The sequence below is a fragment of the Molossus molossus genome, unplaced genomic scaffold, assembly GCF_014108415.1.
Source record: "Molossus molossus isolate mMolMol1 unplaced genomic scaffold, mMolMol1.p scaffold_m16_p_9, whole genome shotgun sequence".
Classification (NCBI taxonomy): domain Eukaryota; kingdom Metazoa; phylum Chordata; class Mammalia; order Chiroptera; family Molossidae; genus Molossus; species Molossus molossus.
The window spans coordinates 60987342-61013924 of NW_023425403.1; the positions used below are offsets into that span (position 1 = coordinate 60987342).

General features: G+C 53.0%; 1 protein-coding gene across 11 annotated transcripts in view; it reads left to right on the plus strand.

Moving 5' to 3' along the window:
- MCF2L (MCF.2 cell line derived transforming sequence like) overlaps nt 1-26583 on the plus strand; it is a 116329-nt gene that overhangs the window by 84118 nt on the left and 5628 nt on the right. For 4 of the 11 annotated variants that reach the window (XM_036249712.1, XM_036249715.1, XM_036249711.1 and 1 more), the window contains 24 exons: nt 800-919; nt 2793-2909; nt 3453-3602; nt 4514-4638; nt 5951-6065; nt 9235-9354; nt 9678-9869; nt 10358-10549; nt 11200-11359; nt 12282-12355; nt 12640-12716; nt 14281-14347; nt 15416-15531; nt 16933-17002; nt 18133-18225; nt 18327-18419; nt 19372-19497; nt 20496-20717; nt 20931-21023; nt 22095-22173; nt 22347-22413; nt 23258-23376; nt 23687-23779; nt 25023-25097. In XM_036249712.1, the coding sequence (XP_036105605.1) occupies nt 800-919; nt 2793-2909; nt 3453-3602; nt 4514-4638; nt 5951-6065; nt 9235-9354; nt 9678-9869; nt 10358-10549; nt 11200-11359; nt 12282-12355; nt 12640-12716; nt 14281-14347; nt 15416-15531; nt 16933-17002; nt 18133-18225; nt 18327-18419; nt 19372-19497; nt 20496-20717; nt 20931-21023; nt 22095-22173; nt 22347-22413; nt 23258-23376; nt 23687-23779; nt 25023-25097 (2755 nt within the window). Of the gene's footprint in view, nt 1-799; nt 920-2792; nt 2910-3452; nt 3603-4513; nt 4639-5950; nt 6066-9234; nt 9355-9677; nt 9870-10357; nt 10550-11199; nt 11360-12281; nt 12356-12639; nt 12717-14280; nt 14348-15415; nt 15532-16932; nt 17003-18132; nt 18226-18326; nt 18420-19371; nt 19498-20495; nt 20718-20930; nt 21024-22094; nt 22174-22346; nt 22414-23257; nt 23377-23686; nt 23780-25022; nt 25098-26583 lie in introns of those variants that run through there. The other 7 variants (XM_036249717.1, XM_036249714.1, XM_036249718.1 and 4 more) reach the window with 5 other exon arrangements.

Here is a 26583-nt window from a genome sequence, read left to right on the forward strand (position 1 = left end):
CTTTCTTTTAGGTAATATATATATATATATATACCTGTGTCTAGATGGCTTTGCTTCTAGTTGACAAGCGTCTCAGTTCCCCGAGGCTGTCCTAACAAAGTTCCCAGATGGAATGATTTAAACAACAGAAATTTATCACCTCAGAGTCTGGAGGCCGGAAGTCCAAGTTCAAGGTGTCAGCACGATTGGTTCCTTCTGTGGCTGTGAAGGAGAGCGTATCCCATGTGCTCCCCCAGCTTCTGGGGTAGCCGGCGATCTTGGGTGCTCCTTGGCTTGTAGACTCATCACCCATCTCTGCCTTCATCTTCACGTGGCTCTCCCTGTGTGTGTCTGCGGCCAAATTCCTCGTTTTATAAGAGCACCCATCATTGGGTTAGAGACCCACCCTAATACCTTATTTTAGCTTAACTGCCTCAGTAAAGACCCTATCTGCAGATAAACGCACATTCTGAGGCACTGGGGGTTGGACTTCAACATCTAAACTTCAGAGTGCACAAGTCAGCCTGTCACAAGAAAAATAAGCTTTTGACTTCCTCATTTATAAGTAGCATACGTAACATAGTTGCACCAAGCAGTGTGACTTTTCCCCTTTTCTTTTAAGAGGTGTTGATGCCGCTAACAGAATCCGGTGTCTGTAACCTTTTTTATCTTAGTATGACGTTGATGTGTTGAAAACACCTGGACCAGTAAGCTGGGTCTTCCCGGCCCAGACTGTGCAGTGGCCTGCAGGTGCGTGGGAACCCTCGGCTCAGCTACCGCTGTGCACAGACGATGCCACGGCCCTTCTGTTCTCTTGCAGGCATCCTTCCCTGCAAACCTCCAGCTCGTCCTTGTCCTGCGCCCAACAGGATTTTTCCAAAGGACTCTCTCTGACCTCGCTTTCAAATTCAACAGAGATGACTTTAAGATGAAGGTTCCGGTAAGTAGGCCCTGCTTCAGCTCCGTAGGCAGAACTCAACTTAATTGCATTCTTGGCCCATGTATGACGATCGAAATTCTCAAGGTACTAACCTCAGTGCTGTGAGCATAAATAAAGCCCCACACGACCCAATTGGAAATTGCACTTCCTCTTGTGCAACCAGCAGCAGTATGACCTTCATTCCCACTCGCACCCCTGGGTGGACTGTGCCAAACATGGTCTTGGATGGACCACCTAAAAGGTCCAGGCATTTCCTTAGAGCCATGAGCCTGGAGGGTTCTTACAGCAAGTCAAGCTGAAGAACAAGAGAGCCCAAGGGGCCGAGCGCCATCGCCTGCCTCCCGGTGAGAAAGGCCAGGCTCTGCCAGCTCCCAGGGACAAGACAGGAGCTAAGGCAGTGGGTGCGAGCACCCTCCGCCCGGCCTGCAGAAGGTGGGGTAGTGGGCCTTGGCCTTACAGGGTGATCCCTACCTCATCTCCTCACTCCAGCTCAAATCCGCCAGATTAGTGAGCTGTCCAAAACAGGTGTCACAGAAGTCGTCTCCAATGCCCGGACCCATTTCAGACCATTCTTTAGAATTACAGAAAGCATAATCTGAATACTGTTGTTAAATGCTGTTGTTAAAAATGTGTTTATGTCCGTGTTTTCGGTGCTGTGTGCTGAACTCTGCCAGGCAGAAAATGTGAGAAAAGCGGTGGGCCCTGTGCCCTTGCTGTTGTGGGTAAATGTGCACGAGGCACAGACAGGACGTATACTGAGATACAGAAACCACAAAGCAAGGCGGCGTAAAGTCTCAGGTTGCCCAATCAACCAGTCCTTTGTCATGTGGTCGTGAATCAGGGTACTTTGGCTGCATATAGATAGTTGTATTAGAGGAACAAAGAGAGAATAGAGTCATCGCTGCTGAGAAATGTTTTCTACTTTAAATTGACATGTTAGCCTATTTTGTTAAATGAGGATCACACTTCAATCAAGATATCTCATTATCGGCACTATTGACAGTTTGGGCAGGATTATGCTCCGTGGTGAGACTGTCCTGTGTGTGATCTTCGCAGCCCCCCTACCCTCCACCCACCAAATGCCAGCACCCCCCGCCCCAAATGTTGTGATAATCAAAAATGTCTCCAGACATTTTCAAGTGTCCCCTGAGGGGCAGAATTGCCCCAGCAGAGAACCCTCACTTTAAACTAATACAGTATTTAATAATACATGAGGTGGTTTCAGATAACATTTGGGCTAACCCTCTCAAGACCTATTTTGTAGTATCTGTGTGACAGCTTGCAAAGCAAAGGCTATATTTTCATCCAAACGTCATGGACAGAATGACTCAGAAAGGGCCAGAAAAACATAAAAAATGAGCCCTTGTCCCGCGTGGAAGAGCTTGCCTGGTCACTGCACCCAGTGCTCACCCTCAAGGCCGTTGTGCAGGTAGAAGGTGCTGTGCCGGTTCTGATTAGCCTGCAGTGACCTCACCGTGTCCCAGCAGAAATAAAGACAAAATTATCTTCTCTGGAGTCTGAGCACGGTCCGATGACCATGCGGAGCTCGCCTGGCCAGAGGAGCGTCTAGGCACTTGTCAGATGCCCGATGTCTGTTGCAAGCCCAGCTATGTCGAGGGTTTTGCCTCCTTCGGTGGCTGTTGTCTGATGAGATTAGTCATCACATAGCCTTTTCATGAGTAAGGAAGCTGAGAACCAGAGAGAATAAGTGACTTGCCTAAAGTCAACCAGCCAGTTCGTGGTAGAGCTGGGAGTTAAACCCAGGTCCAAAGCCAGAGACTTCCGTCCACCCTGCCACGCTTAGCACAGCAGAACATTTCCTGACTGTCTGCTGGGCGTTCTGTTTATGGGGGTGGTTTTCTTTCCCCTGTAGGTCATAATGCTGAGCTCAGTACCAGAATTACATGGGTACATCGACAAGTCCCAGTTGACTGAGGACCTGGGGGGGACCCTGGATTACTGCCACACCAGGTGGTTGTGTCACCGCACGGTGAGTCTTTCCAGCACTCTCTAGGGGGCACTGGCTACGGGCCGTGGTTCTCAATAATCCCTGGTTAGTCCCTAGAATAGCTTTTGCATGTCCCTGCTGCCTTTTCCAAAGATGTGTTCATGTTAACCCAAGTTTTCTCCTCAAGAATGAGGAGATGGTCTCAGTGGACCTTAGTCATCCAAAGAAATAACATGAGTAATAAGTTTGGGAGTGGCTTTCTCTGGGCTCCAAGACAGGAAAGACAGAAAGAAAAACCCCAGATTGTTGTCGTTTGCGGTGCTCACACCTCTCCCGACAAGGAGAGAGACCTTGAGCGCAGAATGACTCTAGGTGACGAGAGCATACGTAAAGGGTGCCTGGTATGTTTCTGAAGACGTCGTGAGGCTAGGAAACCAGAGGGAAGAGATTTGCTGTATGTAGACCAGGCTTGCTGTGGCCCAGCCCCTCTGAAGATGCCCTGTCTGGTCCTCAGTGATGCTTTTCAGGCAGCAGGAGGGTGCAGTGTGTGCGAAGCTTTGTGATGGGGTTTTCCCTCTTCCCAAGGCCATCGAAGGTTTCGCCCTCATGGTGAAGCAGACGGCCCAGATGCTGCAGTCCTTCGGGACCGAGCTGGCCGAAACAGAGCTCCCCAATGACGTCCAGTCGACGAGCTCGGTGCTCTGCGTGCACACGGAGAAGAAAGACAAAGCGAAGGTATGTGCGGCTTCCGCAGGGGGCGAGGGAGCCTGCGGCCCCGGTACAGGATGGTGGCATAGAGGGAGCCAATGTGGGCACTAGGTAAGACAGAACTGAAGGGGTGTCAAAGATGCCTTCAGATGCTCATGAGCTGGGTCACCTCTGAGACAAGAACTGAAATGTGCTCCTTGTTTAAGCAGCGTAAACAAATGCTGGAAATGCAGACCCTCGTGGTTGGCCTGAGTAACTTGTGAAATCTGACGGAAGCAAGGCTTCAGAGATGGCTTCTCTCTGAACCAGCTCCTGGGCTGCCTTACAGCAGGGCCCTCCCCCTAGGTGGTTCTGATGCTTGTTAGGAGAAGGAGTTCTGCCCCACGGTCCTGTCGCCGGCAGGGAGAAGTGGTGGGCTGACGGAGAGGCTGACATGCACAAAGCAGTCACTGTCCTCACCCTGCCTGGGTGGCTGTGAGGGAGAGGCGCTACCTGAGTCTGCTGCTCCCCTGCCTGACCTGCACATTGCAGGCTTTGAATCCGCAGTGACCGTGGCCCGCTGTCCTTGGGGGCTGCCCCCTCCCACACCAAGAGAACCCCTCGCTCCTTTTTACTTCTGGCAGCGCGGGTGGCTGCAGAGCGGGCACCTAAAGGTCTGGTGTCCTGTTACTCTCCTACCTTATCCTGCTGCCCCTGAGTGACCCGTAACCCTAGCTCTGCCCTGGTCGCCGCGGGAGGAGTCTCCCCGTAAGCGGGCAGTCAGCACAGAGGGTAGGAAGATTCACTGTGGCTGGTGCTGTGCCCACCTTGCTCATCGTGACCTTCCTGCTCCCCTCGCAGGGGCGATGCCTCACAAAGCCCACCACTCTCTCCAACGCGGACGGAGTCCCGGGGAGTAGGTGGGCCCCGGGGTGCAAGGTGCTGTGCTCTTCCCACAGGAGGACATGAGGTTGGCACTGGATGAGGGACAAAGCATCCTGGAGAGCATCAGAGAGCCACTGTCCAAGAGCCCTGAGCAGAGCCTGAACCAGGACCAGCTGGACAATCAGACCACCGTGCAGAGGTGAGGACCTCGGGCTATGGGGGCCTTTCAGGGGCACAGCCTCTGTGGAAACGAGAGGCTGGAGGCTATGGACAGAGGGACAGACAGACAGGACCAGAGGCCCCACCCCATGCTGCCTCGTCCCCTCTCTGAGCCTATTTCCTCATCTCACAAGGAAGCAAAGGGACCTCAGAGTCCTTACCGCTGAATTGCTTTTCTTCCAAATCCCAAAGAAAACAGCTTTTCTGGGAAGATTTCTCAGCACAGCCGCTCTTTTTCATAAGTGTGGAGGGGTCGCTTACCGGGGAACATGGTGACCTGAGCTGTCAGTCTTGTAGATCTGCAGGCAATGGCTCCTGTCCCATTTCACACCTGGTCTTGCTCCGGCCTGTTTACCGCAGGGGGCAGCCCGAGGCCTCGCTCAGCTCCAGCCCCTGCTTCAGAAGCAGGCTTTTCTTCATAGGAAAGGGGTGATCTGCACTTCCCTCCCTTGGTTTCAGCTCTGTGACAGGACACAGGGTGAGGAGTCCTTGTGGCTAACTGCTGCCAGCTGACATCCTGCGGTGCTCTACAAAGTCCACACACCACACACCTCCCCCATTCTGCGCTCTTCACCCCAAAAGCCAGGTCGGCACCGAAACCTCGTCTTGTTCAAGGACAGGTGGGGGACGGGTGCAGAGCAGCTGGACAGCCTCTCAGAGGCTCCCAGCCCATCACAGACCAACCCAATCCTGGACCCTGGCTAACTCAGCTGGGGTTCCCTCCTCTTACCAAAGGTCACACCCCGAGCAGGTGTTCTGTGCCAGGGATGCAGAGTAGGCCCCAGGACACGAGGGAGGCCTGTGTAGATGAGACATCACAAACAGAGGAGGTTGGAGCACACTGTCAACCCCCCCCCCGCCCCGACTCTGTTTTCTCCTCTGTACAATGGGGCTGGCCTGAGCACACTGGATGGGGTGGGCGTGAGATCGGGTTGGTGCACACTGTCCAGCACGGTGTCTAGAGCAGAGGGGTCTCATTTGGGAATGATGACTGTCGATGGTGGCAGCAGTTCTTCACCCACACATGCAATGTAGCAGCTTCCTGCTTCCTTTATCCCTGAATCAAAGTGACAAATAATAACCCTCTCGACCTTGTAAAACTTAGCCAGCCACCCTCCCTCTCAAGTCAGTGGCCCTGCACATCCGGTGCTGCAGTGCCCAAGCGGAGGTGAGGGTCATAAGAAGGCTGCTTGGAGACAGAGCCCCCACCCCTGCCTCACGTTGTGGGGCGGTTCTTCCCAAGCCCACAGGTCGCCCCAACACACAACACAAGTGTCACTCCTCTTTCCTAGGCTCCTGGCCCAGCTGAATGAAACCGAGGCTGCCTTTGATGAGTTTTGGGCAAAGCATCAGCAAAAACTCGAACAGTGTCTGCAGCTCCGCCATTTTGAGCAGGATTTCCGAGAGGTAAGTGGCCCAGCGTGTGGAGAGAACGGGTAGGTGGGCACCTGGCATTCTGGCTGCGGGAAGCCAGTAAGTGGCCTGGATCACCCGGATGCCCAGAGCTGAGTTACCCAGTGGACATGGCTCGAGGCAGAACAGTCTCCATTAGCCACATGGAACCACAAGATCAAGTTACACTAAACCTTGAAATACATGATTGATGAGTAAATCATTAAATGCAAAGTTATGCAAAATCTGCTCATTGGCATGTACTTTCTTCCGCATTACTTGTCAATTGATCAAGCAACCTTTGTTCTCCCTTTACGGTCATCTGTATGTTCTTTTCTCCAACGTGTACCTACTGTGTGCCTGGCATGGGCCCTGGGTATACACAAACAAGAGAGAAACACAGTCCTGTCTTGGATTCAGTGCGACAGAGCTATAGTAAGAGTGATGTGCCGTCATTGTGTTAGATCGTTAGGGATGGCCGACTCCTCGTAAGCCTGTTAATCATTTATTTGTGCAGAATACATGTGCGGAGACTTTGCTGAGGCCCAGTCCTGGTGCAGGGTAGGAGTATAACATGGTGCAGCCACCTGGAACAGGGTGGACCCAGGGCAGCCTGTTTCCTGTGCTCGGGAAACCTCTGATCAAGGAGGAATCATACATACGCAGGAAATGCGTAGCCACAAGTGCAGTGATCAAGCTTTTGTGAGGCAGTGTCTCAGTGCCAGGTGAGGAGGACCCGTCCCCGGTTTAGTCCTAGAGTCATGAACATCACCTTTCGGAAAATGTGGGACCTAGTTCAGCAGCCTTCACTGAGCACTGTTCCAGTGGGGCTCATGCTCAGACTCGGGACAGCAGGGGAAGCCGTCCCGCTGGCTCAGACCAGAGAAGGCGCACCAGCCAGTGTGAGCAGCACCGGGGAAACGCCGGGAAGATGGTCACTCCTTACTCACTTCCGTGGGGACTGAGGAAGGCTCTTCAGACAACCAGACTTTTCATTTGAAGATCACTGCAGAGTCCAGTGCTGTTATAAGAAATGACTCCGAGAGAGCCCATGTACCCTTCACCCAGTTCCCTTAAACGGTGACATCTTCCCAAACGAGAGCACAGGATACTGACCCTGACCGTCAGCACACAGAACATGCCATCCCCACGAGGACCCCCATGTTTCCCTTTTGTAGACACACCCACCTCCCTCCCACTTCTACCCCTCCCAAACCCCTGGCAACCACTGATCTCCATTCCCATATGTTGTCATGGATTGGCTCTTTTCTCGCAGCACGATCCTCCGGAGAGTCAACCAGGCTGTTGTGTGTAGGGACCGTTTGTTCCTTTGTGCTGCTAAAAAGCCAGTTGTCCATGGTGTGGACATGCCACAGCTGAACCATTTGTCCACTGAACGCATCTGGGCTGTTTCCGCCTTTTTGCTTTTACAAATCAAGCTGTTGTAAACATTCATGTACAGATTTTTGTGTAAACATAAGTTGTCACGTCTCTGAGATACATGTTCAAGAGTGCCATTGCTGGGTCATATGGTAGTTGCATGTTTCGTTTTTTAATAAAATGACAAATTGTTTCCAGATGGCTATACTGTTTTACAGTCCCACCAGCAATGTCTGAGTAACCCAGTATCTCCACATCCTCACCAATGCTTGGTGTGGTGTTATTTTAATTGTGTATATATATATATGATAGCTGTGTAGTGATATTTCATTGTGGTTCTGTTTTGCATTTTCCTAATGGCTGGTGACCTTGAACATCTTTCCATGTGCTTATTTATCATCAGTATATCCTCTCTGGTGAAATGTCTCTATTTCTAGTTCCTACTTTGTTTTTTCCGGTGTGTTTTGAGAGTTCTTTATATACTTTAGATACTAGTCCCTCGTGACACATGTGGTGTTTAATTATTTTCTTCCAGCTTATTACTCGTCTTTGTACCCTCTTAACAGGGCTTTTAACAAAGCAAAGATTTTTATTTTGATGAAGTCCATTTTATCAATTTTTCCTTTGAAGGACCGTACTTTTGGTGCCAATCCTAAATCCTAGATCCCAAATATATTACCTTCAACTATTTTTTCTCAAAGATTATAGTTTTACATGTAAATACATGATCCATTTCAAGTTACTTTTTGTGTAAGGTATGAGCATTGGGTCAAAGTTCATTTCTGAAACCTCTGCATGTCCAGTTGCTCCCACGACATTTGTTTAAAAGGCCATTGGGTTGTTTTTCCACTTTTGTCAAAAATCAGTTGGGCATATTTGTTGGGGTCTATTTCTGGGTCTGTATTCTGTCCCTCTGTCAACACGTGTTCTTGATCACTGTACTGTCATAATAAGTCTAGAAAGCAGGTGGATGAATCCTCCCAAATTTCAAAATTTTAGCTATTTTAGTTCCTTTGCTTTTCCATATAAATTTAAAATAATCTTGTCTTTATCTACAAAAAAATTGCTGGGGTTTTGATAGGAATTGTGTTAAACCTCTATCTGAGGGAGAATCAACCTCTTTACTATGTTGAGTCTTTCAATCAATGAACACAACATGTCTCACCATTTATTTAGATTTTTCTTAGACATTTTTTAATCAATGTTGTGCACCTTTCAGCACACCCATTCAATACACGTTCTATTTGATTTACGCTTACGTGTTTTATTTTTTAAAGCCATTGTAAGCTGTGTTATATTTTTAGTTGCGGTGTCCCTGCATTCACGGCTATATATAGAAATACAATTGATTTTTGTATATTTATCTTCTGAAACCTCGCTGGGCACACTCATTCTAGGGGTTGTTTTCTCATCGTTGGGATTTTCTACACAGGTGATAAGGTGGTGTGCATACAGGGACAGCCTGATTTCTTCCTCTAGTTTGTTTGTTCACAGCTGTAATTATTTTGCCTTGATACACTGCCAGAGCTGCCCCCACTGAGTAACAGTCGTGAGGGTGGACATCTTCGCCTGGTTCCCAACCGCAGGGGGAAGGCACCGTTTGCACCAGCATCATGTGTATGATGCTGGCGAAGGTTTCTGCAGGTGCTCTTTATCAAGTCGAGGAAGTTTCCCCCTGGCTGCTCTCCTGGGGAGATCCCGGTGTTCCCTCTCACCCCTCACTCCTGGTCGTGGTCTGGTCTCCAGGTCCTCTGCCTCCAGCCTGGTGGTTCTGATGTGGGCCTGGGCCTCTCACCCCTTTCAGGTCAAGGCCGCCCTAGATGCGTTGGCTCAGAAGATAGCGACCTTCACGGACGTGGGCAACAGCCTGGCGCACGTGGAGCACCTCCTGAAGGACCTGGCCGGCTTCGAGGAAAAGTCCAGTGTAAGGACTGGGGCGTGTGCGGGGCGTGTGCGGGGCGGGGCGGGGCGGGGCGGGGGCAGCCGGGGAAGCCGCGCTCATGGGGTCAGCAGAGCGGCTTAGAAAGGCACAGGGATGGGTTCTGCCATCAGAGCGGAAGCCCCCAGCCCCGAGTGATTCGGCGGGTGGAGAGGCAGCTGCCTGGCACACTCGCCCCAGCCCCCCACTCGCACGCCCTACCCCATGGCACCCTCACCCCCACCCCCACAGGTCCCTCCGAGGAAATAGCGCCCTGCTCGCTTGGACTGAACACGAGCTGAGCTGTGTTTCTGGGGGGCTCTCCGCAGGCGGCCGTGGAGCGGGCCCGTGCCCTGTCCCTGGAGGGGGAGCAGCTCATTGACAACAAGCACTACGCCGTGGACTCCATCCGCCCCAAGTGCCACGAGCTCCAGCACCTCTGCGACCAGTTTGCTGCCGAGGTCACCCAGAGAAGGGGTCTTCTCAACAAGTCCCTGGAGCTGCACGGCCTCCTGGAGGCGGTAGGACCCAAACCCCAAATCCCTGGTGGCAAACCCACTCTGGCCCCACGCGGCCAGCTCCCTCAAATGGGATGGACCACAGTCCTTGATTAGAAGCTGGCCCACGCCCTCCTGTCTGGACACCTTTCTAGTGGCCCAAACGGCCATGCCCTGACACCGGTGTCTGTTTTCTAGAATTCACTCGCAACAACTAACGATTTATTTAAAGGCCCAGAAACTTACCATGTAGCTAACTCACTGCACTTTGCCTCTCTCTGTGTGTAAATGAATCCTGTCCTGGGTGATTTGCTGGACATTTCAGAGCACTACGTTCCCTCCAGGGGAGTCCTTGACATAGCAGCAGAACCAGGATGGTGCAGTGCTGCAAATATTCCCAAAATTGTAACAGTCAGCAGACCGTATGGGAGACAGCCAGCAGGCGCCCCGGAAGGGAGCCCAGACACAGCTGCTAACTGCCGTTCTCTCTCTGCAACGCTTCCCGTGTCCAGTCCATGAAATGGTGCGATGAGGGGATCTACCTGCTGGCTTCGCAGCCCGTGGACAAGTGCCAGTCCCAGGATGGTGCAGAGGCAGCCCTCCAAGAAATTGAGAAGTTTTTGGAGAACGGTGCAGAAAATAAGATCCAGGAGCTCAATAAAATTTACCAGGACTACGAACCCATCCTCACCCAAGACCTGATGGTATGCCAGCTTGGACTTGTCACCTGTAGCTCACCTGCCCTGAATGGTGGGGAGTTACTCTGATTATTTTCGAAAGAATCATTTGATGAGTTCTTAGAGGATGGTAGGCATTGAGAGAGATGTCAAGCTAGGGCGGGGGCGGGGGCGCATCCGGCTCAACTTTTCTTATGCAGAAATCATTGTCATTTCTCCCTCAGAAGGTAGTGATTCTTCCTCCCGTGGGATCACGGTGCAAGCGGCGTGATCTTGATAAAGTAGCCATTTCCGTGGGCCTTGCTTCCTGCGTGCTCCCCTCAATGTTACACTGAAGTAAGACTCCTCCTCACTCTCAGCCAGCTGTACTCTGCCCACCCCCTGGGGTAACCCACAAGTAGACTGCCCCTTCCACGGGCAGCCTTCAGAGGCGTGGAGAGGGCTGCTTCCAGCCGACTCTCCTCCAGGCCCCGCACCCCTCGTTCTGTGGACGGTTGCCCCTCCCCATCCACAGCAAGCAGCCCGTGTAGGATCGCTGCATGGGTGATGGGCACTGCGTCACCAGCATTTAAAACGGAGGTCGTGCCGAAGCCAACTCTACACATGGCTGTTTAAACCACAGACACGGACACATCTAGGGCATCTGCTAACTAGTCCGTCCTACCCTGTCGTTTCAGGAACACGTGCAGAAGGTCTTCCAGAAGCAAGAGAGTATGGAAGAGATGTTTCACCGGAGACAGGCGAGCCTGAAGAAGCTGGCGGCCAAGCAGATGAGGCCGGTGCAGCCAGTGGCACCCAGGCCAGAGGCACTCACAAAGTCGCCCTGCCCCTCCCCAGGTACGTGCAAGCATGCCTGTTCTTTCAGGGAATGTCCTCCTTCCGTTCCATGATTTATGTTGTAAATAAAGTTTTATTGGCACTTGGCCCACTTCTTTGTTTACTCTCATCTGTGCTGCTTCTGGGCTGAGCACAGCAGAGCTGATTGGTTGTGGCAAAGAGCATGTGGCCCTCAGAACTGGAATATTGACTGTCGCAGGGCTTTTCTGGGCCTGTTTCCCCAGACTCCAGTCTCTCCTCAACCCATCTGTCCTCAGTGCTGTCGCCAAAATGATTTTAAACACACACAGCTCCAACCTCAGCCCTAGAGCCTCCCTGTGTTGTGTCCGGTGCCTCAGCCACTTCAGCCCCCCAGGCACCGCAGTCACTGGCCACAGCTCCTTGTCAGATCTCTCCCCTAGTGCTGTCCTCTCTAAGGCCCAGGGGGTGTAGCGCCATTCCCTGCAGACTGCTCACCCCTTCCCTGTCCCAACACACTCTTCCCCAGCAGCTGGAGCTCCAGCTGGTTTCTCCGGGGCTTTGGCAAACGTCCTCAGTCGGTGAGAGCCCTGGAGAGCTGGCTCCCAGCCCCCAGGGTGTGGGCTCCAGAGGACACCGCTCTCCAGCCTGTTTGGAGGCCTCCTGGACCAGAACCATCCTAGCCGGGAAGTTCTTCCCCCGTCACCCGATCCCCATCAGCTGGGGGCCCTCTAGGGATGTGAATGACTCCAGCGGGCCAACCTCAGGGGTTCCCCGGCCTCTCTCCTGACCCACTTTCCTTCTCTTCAGTGTTGCTGTGCTTCCCTACCTTTGTCTGGGGTGCTTGCTTTTTCCCTCTGAAAGCACAAAAAGTAAATTCCAGACACTGGTGGGTGTGCTTTTCCCTCTCCAGGCAGCACGATATGACGTTACACCCACCTTTCTCCTTTTCTTCCCAAACCAGGTGTCCGGAGAGGTTCTGAGAACAGCAGTTCTGAGGGCAGCACTCTCCGGAGAGGGCCCTACAGGAGGGCCAAGGTGAGACCCCACGGTCCCTGGCACAGACCCTGCCCTGCCCACGCCCCACCGCCTCCTGGTCACCTCCCCGTCCTTGGCAGCTCAGCCCGGTTCGCCCCGGCCCTCTCCCCTCTGCTGGCCAGCATGCCAGGTCCATTCTCCCCTCCTCGTCCTGGAGATCTCAGGTTTCAGATCTGTTCCCAGATGGGAAATGAGCTTGGACTCCGGAGCCTTAGAGTCAGGACATTAAGCGGCACCTTCTGTTTTTTGGAATCTCAGTGTCCTATTTGCTTGTCTCTCTCCAGAGTGAAATGAGTGAGAGCCGGCAGGGCCGGGGCAGCTCCACGGGGGACGAGGAGGAGAGCCTGGCCATCTTGCGGAGGTGGGTGGGCTGCCTTTCCAGGCACCTCTGAGCGGCTGCGGTCCAGATACAACGACTGTGACCCATCCAGATCCCAGCCTTTGGCCAGGACGGTCTGAATACAAACGAGCCAAAGTTGGTGAAAAATGCCAGCCTCTGCCCCAGAGCCACAGCCGGCACGTGGGGTCCACACGCATGCACGCGGCGTGCAGTGTACACACGTGGAGTGCACGTGTCCGTTTGGCACGTCTCAGCTGAAATCAGGAGAGATTTAGGTTTTCCTTAGAAAAGCCACATTTGCCCCTGGGTCCCCAGGCAGGACTATGATGATTTGAAATGGATTGTGTTCTCCCTTCTTCAAGACCAGGTGAGAAGACTAGTGTGATTCAGCCCAGCCAGGAGCTGGGTCACATGTACAGGGTCAGCTGCACAGCTACCCCTGACCCAGTCTCCTGCCTCCTTGGTGAACTTGGTCCTTCCCAGGAGCCTTTCCGGGCCCTCCTGTCTCCATGTGCTGGGTGTCACTTCTCTTTCTTCATCCCCCGCCCCCCCCCCACACACACATACTTTTCTCACACCGTTTTCACCCCCAGCTCTTTTTATGACACACCTAGACCATTTCCTACTACACACCTAGACTGTTTCCATGGCATCTGCTACGGGAGTCCTGCACATTCCACCCTGGGATTGCGCCTGTCTCTCCCCTGATGAGGACTGAACTCTGGCAGGGATGGCACTTCCAGAGTCACTGTCCCCAGAGAATGCTGCCCTCCAGTCTGGCTGGGCCGTTCACTTTTCCACAGAGCAGCCTGCACCCTGCCGCCTTCCTGCGTCTGCACACTCTGGGATCAGTACTCAGAACGCTGTCCCCCCAGCTCGGTGCCTGGCCCTCAGCATCTGCTCAGTTCTCCACCAGGGACATCCTCTCCTCCATGCTCACATTGTGCTCTGTGCTCCCAGACAGGAGTGCTCCCCTCCAGCTTGTAGTGCTGAGAAGGAGGACCCCAACTTCACCCCATTTAGGAGCACTGACTCTTTGAACTGAATCCTAAAGCTTCGTTAAGTGCAGACCGTTGGTTTAGAACTGATCATGCTCAATGGTCCCAACCCAGGAACACCCCCTGGGCTCCAGTTCCCATCTATTAAAATGGGATGCTCAGTCATAGGCAGTTGGAAGATGGTCCTCACCCCTAAAGAGACATCTGAGCATCTGGTTGCAAACCCATCCCCTTCCTGGGATTCCCTAATGTGATGGGCTCATAGCAGACCCATACATTGTCACTGTGGCCCACTCTGCAAGAGGGTAGTGATTAAACTGGACTGGCTAAAATGATGCCTGGAGTTGGTGCGCAGACAGCCCCAGGCAGGGAGACTGGTGGGCAAGCACAGGAGGGGCTCTTCCTGGGGGAAGGGGGCAGCTGGTGAGGGAAGCGGGGCTGGGTCTGCAGGAGTAGGGAGGCTCAGAGACGTGACGAGAGAAGGAGACTTGAGGAATCAGGGCTCATTTTGTGCAGGCAGCCCCACAGCAGGGAGGCGGGTCAGGGAATCTGCTCCTGGGTGGTAAGTCCTAGTGCCCCATTCACAGGCACGTGATGAATGAGCTCCTTGACACGGAACGGGTCTACGTGGAGGAGCTGCTCTGTGTCCTGGAGGTGAGCCTGCACTTGGGGGGTGGCTGGGGGTGTGCATGGGCTGGGCTTCCCCACCCTGTGTGGTCTTGTGTCCACCAAAAAGCATATGAAAGAAGGTTCATGGCAGCTTTATTCATAGTAGCCCCAAAGTGGAAACAACGCAAATGTCTGTCAGTGGAACAAGGGACACATAGATTCAGGTGGATTTGCACAGGGACAATACATACAACAAGAAAAAGAGCTGCCGCACAGAGAGCCACGCATGACCCTCAGCAGCTTGATGGCCAGTGGGAGAAACCAGATGAGGCATGCACTGCTGTGGAGGAGCTGAGACAAGCAGTGGTCCGGGTGGAGAGGTCCGAGCGGAGGCCACCGGGGGTGGTGGTGGTCTGGGAAGCGCAGAGGGGCTTCTGAGTGCTACTGTTCTACATCTTGATCTGGCAGTGCTTACAGGGGTGTAGACATAGGAATAATTCATCAAGGTATACACATAAGGTTTACCCCTTCATAGAAGTTATGCCTGGATTTTGAAAAGGCTAGAAGGGAAGAGAAGGATGAAACCTCCCTTCCCCTGCGCCAAAAATCTGGTGCTGTTTGTCATTCATTCATATGTTGTGGTGCTTTCCAGACAATCACCTTAGAAATGGTCAGTGAATAAGTACGTGGTGGATTTGCTTTCCTTTTTAAAAACATTTTTTTGTTTCATCCTCACCCAGGATATTTTTCGATTTATCTTCAGATAGAGTGGGAGGAAGAGAAAGAGAGAGAAACATCGATGTGAGAGAGACACAGTGACTGGTTGCCTCCTACATAACCCCAACCCCGGCAAGGGCCGGGGACGAACCACAACTGAGGTACATGCCCTTGACCGGAATCAAACCCGCGACTCTTTGGTCCACAGGCCAATACTGTAACTGCTGAGCCAAACCAGCCAGGGATGGACTTGCTTTCTAAAACCTGAGACAGCCTCGCTGGCCGGGCTAGGCAGTTAGAGGACATGGCGCTGGGGTCACGAGGTTGGGCTGCTGACCGGAAGGCCTGTGAGCTGTAGTTCAGGATCTCCCTGCTGACCGCTCTCCTCTTCCACAGGGCTACGCTGCTGAGATGGATAACCCTTTAATGGCACATCTCATCTCAACAGGCCTTCAAAACAAGAAGGATGTTCTATTCGGAAACATGGAAGAAATTTACCACTTTCATAACAGGTGGGCCCCTTCCTCTGATCACAAGGGTGTCTGGCTTCTAAAACAGCCACCTGCAGGGAGCTAAAAACAAAACAGCCCCTGGGCAGTGATTTGCTGGTGGAGAATATCCCTTCCCCCCTCTCTCAAGGAGGGGTAAGCTCACAGAGGGGGCCACAGACCAAGCGCAGCACAGCAGCATGGTGGGCCTGCCCAGGGCCAGTCCTCTGAGCTGGGGTGGGGGAAGATGCTCAGCTCTGTCAGCACAACTGTGGAGGAGCAGCCTGCCCTGCCCTTCCCACTTCCCGGTCTTTTGGGAGCAGCAGAAGCCAGCCCAGTCCACCCAAAGCGTGTGCATTTGGCAGTGGGGCGGCACCGGAGACCACACCACTGAGCCAGGACAGTTGTTCCCAAGCCCATTGCTGAAAAGGCAGTAACATCAGAAGTTCCTTCCTGCCTGCTATCCCCTGTGAGAGCAATTTGTGGCCCCTGAACTTTGGGGAGAGTGTGGACGGTCCTTCTGGGGCTGCTTACCCCTGGCTCCTACTCGCAGTTTGCGGGAGCTCATGGGAAAGGACACGAGCGGGCGGACATAAGTGTGTAGGGAGCCAGGCAGATGATGGCGATGTCCGTGTGTCTGAAAAAGGGCCAGCTGTGAACCGATCCGTCAGTGCCAGGGAGCCCAGCTGTCATGGGGCTTGGGCCCCACCCTCTTATGGATTTCAAGAGAACAGTTGGGGCTTCTGTCTCACCACCTGCTTTTGCCCCTCGGTCACTAGTATCTCTCACCCACCCACTGAGAAAGGAGGCAGCAAGTCACAACTGCCCCCACCCCAGAGACTTCCCTTGGGAATTCATCTGAGTGAGTGGCCTGGACCTTCAGCATCCTGGTGGTTCTGGCCAATGCTTGGGCACCGGGACCCTGGCTGCAGGACTATAGTGAACTGATGCCCAGGAGCTTCCCTTCCTGGGGGGATTCACCTCCATGGACAGATGTAAGTCAGAAATGTAGAAAAACAGTTCGTTCCTGAGCAAAGCTATATTGGGGAAGGTCTCAGGGACATGACCGAGAACCCTGTTACATCGGCAGAAACCGACCGAACCCATGGCTGGTGAGGGTTCCCGGAATCCCCAGGCTCTGTGTGTCTGCTCACAGCCTCTTCGCCCCATGCCTGTGCTGATGAAAACAGCTGTCCTGACGTCTGTAACACAAACACCAAACACCAAACACACAGGGATCCACTGAAACTGAGAGTTTGATATAGTCAGAACTCTGGGAGTGACGGGTGTGGGCGGCAGGTCCCTGAAATCAGCCTGTGTTCTTACACACAAAATAGCCCGAACTGTCCGGCTATTAATTTGTTACAGCTGCCATCTTATTAAAGCTGTTGATCATACGACCTAATGTAACCTTTCTTTGTCTAGGATATTCCTGAGGGAGCTAGAAAACTACATAGACTGCCCAGAGTTGGTTGGAAGGTGTTTTCTAGAAAGGGTATGTGGCTTTATTTTTTTTAATGTATATTTTCTTATGCCTTACTTCCTAGTACTTAAAAAAAATAACCTAAAATTCCATTCTGGCCCCCAACTGAAATCACAAAGCACCACAGTTTCGTTGGGCTGAGATGACACTCTTGGTAGGGCTGAAAGAATATGTTTTATTCCTAAAGCCCAAAAACTAGTTTGAAAAAGAGAAAATCTATAAAACATAAGTTTTGAGATAAGCAAAAATTATCCAGCATCTAAGTTTCATTGTGTTGAAGCCGAACCTTCCTAGTGCTGATGTTTTGTTGTGTGTTCGCGCTTGTCCTGCTTAAGGGTGGGAAGGTCAGCTCAAGGGTATGTGAGAGGGGAAGGGGGTTTGAGGAAACCCTTTGGGAGCAGGAAAGCGCTGCTGGGTACAGGGGCCTGCTGAGTTCTCCCAAATGCCCCATGTGATCCTCTTATGCTGATCCCCATACACTGCTAGTTTAGCAACATGGAAATGCAGCTTGCTAACAGCAGTTAAACTAAGTCATTTCCACGAACTGCGCTGGAGGCTGAGACTGCTGTAGTGAATTGACACGAAGAGGCAGAAGGGAGGAGAGGAGGAGCAATGTCGATGTTTTGACTCAGCTGGGCCGTAATGCTTCTCCGGGCTATTTGAGAAGTGGGGTGGGGCAGTCATGCTGTCTGTCAGTGGTTCTTGAAGTGGGTCCCTAGCCAGCAGCATCAGAATCTCTGGGAAAGTTGTTACACATGAAGGTTCTCAGGTCCCCCCAGACCTGCCAAATCAGAAGCCCGGTGGGGCCAGCGGTTTGTTGGCACAAACCTGCAGGCGATTCTGAGGCACGTGCCACTTGGAGCGCCGCGTGGAGGCTTGGCTCTTCAGAAAGTCTGTGTTAGTCCTGTGTTTACTCTTAAACTGTTATTTCTATGGCAAAAGCCAGCTACACTGAGCTAATCTGTAAAAACAGGGGTTTCAGGACCAACACAGCCCAGAGGCGTGAACTTCTGGTGGGGGTGTTACCTGACTGTCCCGCAAGGAGGGACGTGGCGTCCGAGATGGAGGGGTGGACGGGATTCAGGAAGAGGTCCGACTGGCCCGTCTGAGCCCCACTGTGACACTGTCTGTCCCGGGTCCAGATGGAGGAGTTCCAGATCTACGAGAAATACTGTCAGAACAAGCCCCGCTCTGAGAGCCTGTGGAGACAGTGCTCCGACTGCCCCTTTTTCCAGGTATGTCTCAGGGCTGTCTTGAGGGTGGGATCTCCTTTACTAGTTGGCTCTCAAGTGGAGAATGATGAAAGCTGTCTAAACCAGAGGTGGGGTGGTTGCAGGAGTGCCAGAAGAAGCTGGACCACAAGCTGAGTCTGGACTCCTACCTGCTGAAACCAGTCCAGAGGATCACCAAATACCAGCTGCTCCTCAAGGTGAGACACTGGGCAGCCGGGCCTGGCTGGACATCCCCTGGAGCCCACTCTTGGCATGGCCACCCAGCAGCCACCCTCACGGCTACTGTAGCCTCCCAGCCACTCGCCCACCCACTGCGGTCTGAACTCTGGCCATCTCTGAACTCTGCGGTCTCTGAGCTGCCTTCCTCCCGCCTCTGCAAGGGCCTGGCTCTTCACAGACCTTGTGGAGAGCTAACCAGGTGCTAGCCGTTGTCAGGGCGAAGGCAGGGGCACCAGGTGAACAGACGGGCAAACCCCAGCGCACAGACCACAGGCTCAAGGGGTCTCCACACCCACACTGCTGTGCTCCCGTACCAGTCTTCCCAGCCAGGCCTGGCCTGAGGCGGTTATCTCTGTGGGCCCAGAGGCAGCGCCGCAGGCCGGAGTGAGCAAGCGAACGGACGTGAAGAGTGCACACATAAAAAGCAGATGCTCATTCGGGGTGTCAATTTGCAAGGAAGGAGTAACCAGTTTAGAAGTGGAGAGACAGGAGACTGGGGTCTCAGTGAGGTTGCTGGGGTCAGAGCTGCATTAGGGTGCCGGCCCTGGGGGATTGCAAGGGGTCTGCACTCGGCTAGTTCCTCTGTCCCCTGGCTTGGGGACATCCCTGATTTGTAGCATCCATTCGGGCCATTGTGGGCTGAGGTACAAGGGCTTCAGGGAGTGGAAGGGCAGCTTCCTGAGCTGCTGCTAGGTCAGTGGTCCCTGGGGCAGCCTCATGTGTGGGGGTATGAGTGTCCACATGCACTGTGGTCTTACCCTTGCTGCTGACAACTGAGCAGGGAGCCACACCATGGGTCCCAAAGGTCCATGTTCAGGGCCATCCAGGGACTGCACTTCTGGGATGGAACGCTGGAGTTCCAGCAGCTTTCCAGGGAGGGGGAGGGGTCAGTGTCCAGATGGGTGTGCGAACACCACTTTCCACCCCCAGGAAATGTTGAAATACAGCAAGAGCTGCGAGGGGGCTGAGGACCTGCAGGAGGCGCTGAGCTCCATCCTGGGCATCCTCAAGGCCGTAAATGACTCCATGCACCTCATCGCCATCACAGGCTATGACGTAAGGACCGCTGAGCGTGCTCCTGCCTTTCTCCTCCATCCTGCAGGAGGTGCTAACGAGCCTGCTTGGGTGGGGGATCTGCCAGGCAGCGGACCAAGGCCAGCCCATAGCCAGTGCAGAGCGGTGCCCTTGAACTTTGATGAGCATGGGCATCATCTAGAACCCAATCTGACTCAGGGGCTCCGGGGCGGGTCTGCATGGGGGCTCAATCATGTGTAGAGAAAACCAGGAAGTTTTCAGCCCTTGGAGGTGCATCTTTGAAAACCTTTTTGTTCCTGGTCTTTTCCCGAGGTTGTCATCACTTGGGGAAGCGGTGTGAGTCTGTTTTCTCTGACGCTGCTTGTGGGCTGATGATGTGTACTAAGTGGGCATTAAAGTCAGGCTTCTCCTTTCTCCTCTGCAGGCCCACATCAGGCCCACTTACTAATTTGTTTGCCTTTCTATAGGTCTATTCAACTCATTCTCGGTTTCTTTTCATTAATAGACTCTTTTTGGAGTAGTTGTAGGTTCATAGCAAAATTGAGAGGAAGGTACAGAGATTTTCCATGTACCCCTGTCCCCCACCACACACACAGCCTCCCCCATGATCAACACCCCCACCAGCATGGGACATTTGTTATACTCAATGAACCAACATCGACACATCATTGTCACCCAGAGCCCACAGTGCATATCAGGGTTCAATCTCAGTGTTGCTCATTCTGTGCATTTGCCTAAATGTATAATGACACGTGTCCACCATGGTAGTTATCTTACAGAGTAGTTTACTGCCATAAACACCCCCTGTGCTCTACCTGTCCAACCCCCCACCCACCCCCACCACCCACCCCCGCCCCTAGAAAGCACACATCTGTTTACTGTCTCCGTAGTTTGGCCCTTTTCCGAATGTGACATGGTTGGACCTTGGCATGCAGTCTCCTGAGACGGCTTCTTTTGCTCAGCAGCACACATTTAAAGCCCCCGTGCTCATCCTGGGTTTTGAATGCCCCCTATCTTAGGGGAACCTGAGCGACTTGGGGAAGCTGCTGATGCAGGGCTCCTTCAGCGTCTGGACGGACCATAAGAAGGGCCACAGCAAGGTGAAGGACCTGGCCAGGTTCAAGCCCATGCAGCGACATCTGTTCCTGCACGAGAAGGCGGTGCTCTTCTGCAAGAAGAGGGAGGAGAATGGGGAAGGGTACGAGAAAGCCCCGTCCTACAGCTACAAGCAGTCCTTGAATGTGAGTAAGGCCTGTTTCCAGCCGCGGTAGCCATCCTGGCCCTGGCCCTGAACGAAAGGACCAGGGACCTGTTCCAGGTCATGACTGCGCCTTGGTCACGACGTCCACCTTCTGGCACCTGCCTCTCATCTTTGGATGTGGGCATTCGGGATCTCTGGCTTCCTTGGACCCCATCTCAAAACTAACACGTGCCTCCCTATTTTGTGCTCTCAGATGACAGCCGTCGGCATAACAGAGAACGTGAAAGGTGATGTGAAGAAGTTTGAGATCTGGTACAACGCCAGGGAGGAAGTTTACATCATACAGGTCGGACCCCGATTCCTCTCTCTCTGTCTGGGCATTAGGGACTCCTTGGGTCTCTTTAGGATTCTAGTGAGAGCCGGTGTCTGGACCAGGGCCAGGAGCACCGCTATTCACTGGGGGCTGCCCTGGGCCATCTTTAACCTGAGCTGAACCCAGGGCAAAGTACAGAGAAACACTGCAAGTTCAGGTGTCAGAAAAACTAGTCCTTCCAGAGGCTGCTGTAGGCCCGGCTGTTTGTGCCTGGTTGGTGCCAGGAGCACAGCTGGCCGAGCTTCCTTCACGCCCATGACCGGTTCTACTGGAGGAAAGGGTGTTCTGAGTCCTTACCTGTCCTTACCTCGCTGGGGAGGGCAGGAGCTGGGTGAGGCTGTAAGAGCTTTCGTGAGCCCATGCAAGGCCCCAGGTGCCCTGTGAAGGGGTCAGCCAGCACAGGGATGTGCCTCTCCTGGTTGTCGTCAAGATTCTGACCCACTTGACGGTTTGGTCCCAGCGCTCCACTTAGCTGTCTACAACAGCCACAGCAGTGCAGCCAGACCCAAGGGCTCCAGAGAGCTCAGGTGAGGATGTGGTCAACGCTCTGGCTGTCCACAGGCCCAGGGCCTTCAGAGCCCGGCTGCCCACCTGGCACTACCCCAGGCCCCACACTGTACTGAGGCAGGACAGAGCCCTGGCTTCTTGTAGTCTCTCTCTCCCCCTGGAAGTTTAGGGCCTACTTGTGAGATTTCAGACTCTGGCCATCCTGGTCACCTGAAATGGAATCAGGGCCACTTCCCGGAGAAAGCTACTCTCAAGGAGCAGTTTATGCCACAGGTTTTCCCTGCAGAATCAGCCAGCAGTGGTTGTGTAAATGTATTGGTGGCGATCAGTGCACCGGCTGGGGTGGCAGTGCCCTGGGTCCTGTCCGATCGTGCCCTTGCCCGAGGCAACAGGACGTGCCACTGTTTACTCCCTTCTCCTGTCTCACGTGCAATGCTGTTATGATCTGAGATCATCCTCAGAAGTTTCTAGAGTGAAATTCCAAAGCATGTGTAGGGAACGGCAGCCTTACCTCCTGGCATTTCTTTTGGGGTCCAGGCACCGACTCCTGAGATTAAAGCGGCCTGGGTGAATGAGATTCGAAAAGTGCTGACCAGCCAGCTGCAAGCTTGCCGAGGTAAGCATGTCGTCGGCCACTATTTTCTTCTAGCCTTCACTCCAGGGATATGTTTACATATGTTCAAAGCAACCTCAAACTCCGTAGCTGTCTGAGATGACGTAGTGTTTAGAAGTGAAGGCGCGGGTTCAAGTTCTTCAGCCACCCGTGGGCGGTTTGTTTTCTCCTCACAGAAGCCAGCCAGCACCGGGCCCTGGAGCAGTCCCAAAGCTTGCCTCTGCCAGCATCGTCCAGCACCAGGTGAGGGACGCGGGCCTGGAAACGCCGCTGCGCGGGAAGAGTCACCGTGGGAGTTTACACAGGCCACAGATTTTACGTGACCCTTGTCGCCTGACTCTCTTGGTGGTCGGATTACTTTGCATTTGCCTAGCGCCCCCTGGAGTACTTATCCTCTGGAGTCACAGGCTGGTGGGTTCGTCCCAGTGGGTCAGCGTCAAAGTCATGTGTCTCTGGCCCCTCTCCTAAGCAGGGGCCGCCCCTGACAGCTGTCTCCTTACTTTCTGTCTGTGAGTCATTTCCCACAACAATCAGCACAGGTCCTGGCTGTTCCAGGTGACAGTTAAAAGCCACCATTTCTGGGACAGTAGCTCCCAGACAGGGACCACCGGGTGCTGGAGGCTCAGGCACCACCCGCAGAGGTGGGCACGTTGCAGACACCCGCCTCCATGACGACTCTGTCAACTCTCTCTGCCCTTATTTTCCCTTTGATGTTTTATTCATTCACTTATTTTTTAATGTCATTGTCCCTGTTTCTTATATAATCCACCTCTAAGCATGTGTGGAACAGGATATGGCCTAAATGAATAATCCATAGAACAGTGGTTTTAAAAGAAAAAGACCTGCCCCCGAACTAAACAAAACCAAACCACCTCCTGCTCAGTGGCTAGGAAGGTGGTTTTGTCCCCATTCTGTTCCATTTGGGCTTAATCTAGAAATGCTTGGCCACTCTGCGGTGGTAAGATGTGTCCCCTAAAGACTGGATAGGAATCACGGGAGGTCTGGATGCCTCAAGTCCTCAGGGAGAGTTTTGGACGACTAACCAGGTCACTTATTATTTCTTTTTCGATGTGTCTGATGTCATTAGTCCTTCGAAAGGGAACACCAGAAACATCAAAAAGTTGGAAGAAAGGAAAACTGACCCCTTAAGCCTGGAAGGATATGTGAGCTCAACAACATTGCCAAAACCCCCTGAAAAGGGCAAAGGTGGGTATCTGCCGTGACCGAGCCAGGTTCCCCGGGAGCTACATCACAGGTGTCTGCTCGTGGGCATGTCAGGGATGCATAACCTCCTGTGGGCACAAGAAGCATTTGTAAAGAGCTCAGGGTCACCACCCACCCCACACAGAGCACTGGACCTTCCCAGTGGAACCCCTCTTCCTCACAGCCAGTGGACACCCCAGGCCGGCAAACCCAGCCTCAGAGATGAGCTCTGGCTTAACCTGACATGTTCCCTGCCCAGAACCAGCCTGGGTTGTGGACACCCTCTGCACTGTCCCTTTCTCTTCCTTTGTAGATGACACAGTCACTAGCTCTACCTCAGAAAGCTCTGCGCTTTCCAAGAAGCGCTTTACTCTGCAGGGCTTTGCTAACCTCAAAGGTCAGAAAGGTAAAAGGCGCTCACCTAACATCGTTTTCTGGACATGTCCCTTGCCAAGGGGGCATGTCTGTCATCCATTTGTGTGGTGCTCATGCGTGAGGACGTTCTCGGGAAGGACATCTCATCCGAAGCATTTTTTCGCCGAGTCACTCTTTGTCAGTGACACTGGTGTGTCTGTTATACATGCAGCCAGAGTTCTGGGCGGGGGGCGGGGCGGCTTTTCTTTGAAAAGGTGGATGTGAACTTTTCTAAAGGAGGCTTGCTCAGAAACGACTTGTCATTTGCTTTTCTGGTCCAACTCCTCCCACATCACCCTCCGCCTTTCCCGCTTTTTCCTGTCAGTCCCTGGGGGCATCCGTGGGTCAGGCTGCAATCACTGTCTCTGCCAGCTTGCTCAAGGGCTGTGGTCAGCTGTCTACTAGTGCACAGGGCACATCAAAGGTCCCTGGAAAGAGATCTCTCCAAGCTTGGCCACCTTGCAGTGCTTTGGCAGTGAACTGTAGCGGAGGGAAATGCACCAAGACAGCTCATGAAGCTCCAGGTGGGCCCCACTGGATACTAACAGCCAGTGCGGTCAAGGTTCATTTCATTGGTCCAGACGCTGGTCCAAAATCTTAGAGGCTTTTTTCCCAATTTATAAAATACTGTTAAGTTGGCCTCAAACTTTAAAAAAGGGGGCGGGGGGTCAAATTCTGGCACTGTATACGTTGCTAAGTATGGGAAGTATATGCATAGCTCAGCAAATGTACCTAGAGACAGCCCCTAAAGCAGTGGTTCTCAACCTTCCTAATTCCACCACCCTTTAATACAGTTCCTCATGTTGTGGTGATCCCCAACCATAAAATTATTTTTGTTGCTACTTCATAACTGTAATTTTGCTACTGTTACAAATCACCATCGGAAGTATGTGTTTTCCGATGGTCTTAGATGACCCCTGTGAAAGGGTTGTTTGACCCCCAAAGGGGTCGTGACCCACAGGTTGAGAACCGCTGCCCTAAAGCTTGAGTCAACCGCACACCAGTCTCATCTTACTTTTCCTCGGGCTCTCCCTTCCGCTGTGGGACCCCTCGGCCACCTTGGTTTGGTTCCCAGGAAGCGACTTTTTGAATCAGTGGAAGTTAGGCCATCTGACGTCTGTGCCCCATCCCAGCATGAACTCGGTGTTTCTCACGGCCTCCTCTGTGCTCTGCATGCAACTCCTCACTCTCTCTCTTCTCTCCTGTTATGTTTTTGCCTCTTCCTCCTTCTGCAGCTTCTCCCACCAGTCCTGACAAAAAAGCTAAGCGACATGAAGTTAAGAGCGACCCAACGCCTTTTGGTTTACGAGGTAGAGTGGCTCAACCTTTGGACATAGCCTGCCATCCACTTCCCATGCAGTTAGGGACGCTGTCTGTCTAGCCATCATGCACCATCTAAGATGCGAAAGGAAACAGAGCCCTACTAGCCGGAAGCAAACTCACTGTTCTGCTGAAAAGCATGATGCCCTGGCAACCATACTGTGGTGATGTTACGCCTCTCGGTTGAACTCCTCAGGCCTGCCCAGAACCTACCAAACTACCCACTGGCCACTAGTCAGAGGCTGCTGACACCTGCTTGGTGTTTGGGTTGGGTTGGGCTTTATTGCTCAGTGGCTTTATAGGCCGCACACCCCTGTTCACAGGCCCCTGCTGCGCAAGCCACCCTCTACTTTATCTGTTTATCCCAACGCGTTTTGGTGGAAACAGAACATAGCAGTTACGGGATCCCATCAGACCTCCCATTTCATGGAAGTTGACCAATCATACAGATGGGGGCAAGCTCTATGTTGGAAATCCGGCTTCTCCTTTCTTGCCCCCTCATATTCGAAGGGTAAAGCTCCCAACCCTTGCCGCTCAGGGAAACTCACAGTCCCCTGGCCCAGATCGAGGGTCTTAAGTTTTCAAAGAGGATTTTATTTTGTGAATCTTCTGAGAATTGCAAATAATTGTGAAGGTTCCTGAGGGGTGTAGGCTGAACCAGAATCCTCCCATTTACTGCCAGAGACCACTCAGAGGTCACCCAAGGCCCACTCTGGCTTCAAACCACACTCTTCACTCTGAGGATGCAGGCTACAGCCCTCTTGCTATCCATGGAGCCCGGACATGAGCTCCGAGGTCAGGGGCTTGCCCACCCTCTCCCACAGCCTTCACATGGGTGGCACCCAGCTTGCCCCAGGTACTTGGGAGAAGCACCATTTCCCATTGACAGTCTCATGGGAAGCACCATTTTTTTTGTTTTTTGGTTTTTTATTCCTCACCTGAGGATACTTTTCTATTTATCATCAGATAAGTGGGAGGGAGGGAGAGAGAGGCAGAGAGAAACATCAATGTGACAGAGCCACATCGACTGGTTGCCTCCTGCATGACAGGCGGGGAACGAACCACAACCGAGGTACGTGCCCTTGACTGGAATCGAACCCCCGACTCTTGGTCTGTGGGCGGACACTCGCACCGCTGAGCCAAACCGGCCAGGGCAAGGCAGGGCTATTTTTGTCCCTTCCATCTCCTGCTTAAGATCTGGAGACACCGGAGGCCTCTTCCCTGTGGTCTCTCCCTTGTGGGGGAGGCTGGCGTGGGGCAGTAGTGACTGTGGGCTTGAGCACAGCCCAGTGCGGCTCAAATGCTGCTTTTACTGCTTTTTAGCCAAATTTTGTCGCCTCTGCAAGCTCGTCTCCTCGTCTGTAAAATGAAGACAAGGCCACCTTGTAGGGCCACAATAGATGTGTGTGAAAGTCCTGAGCACAGCGCCCGGGCTCAGCAGCCAGTCTCCTCGTCGTCATCACTGACCGTTTCAGT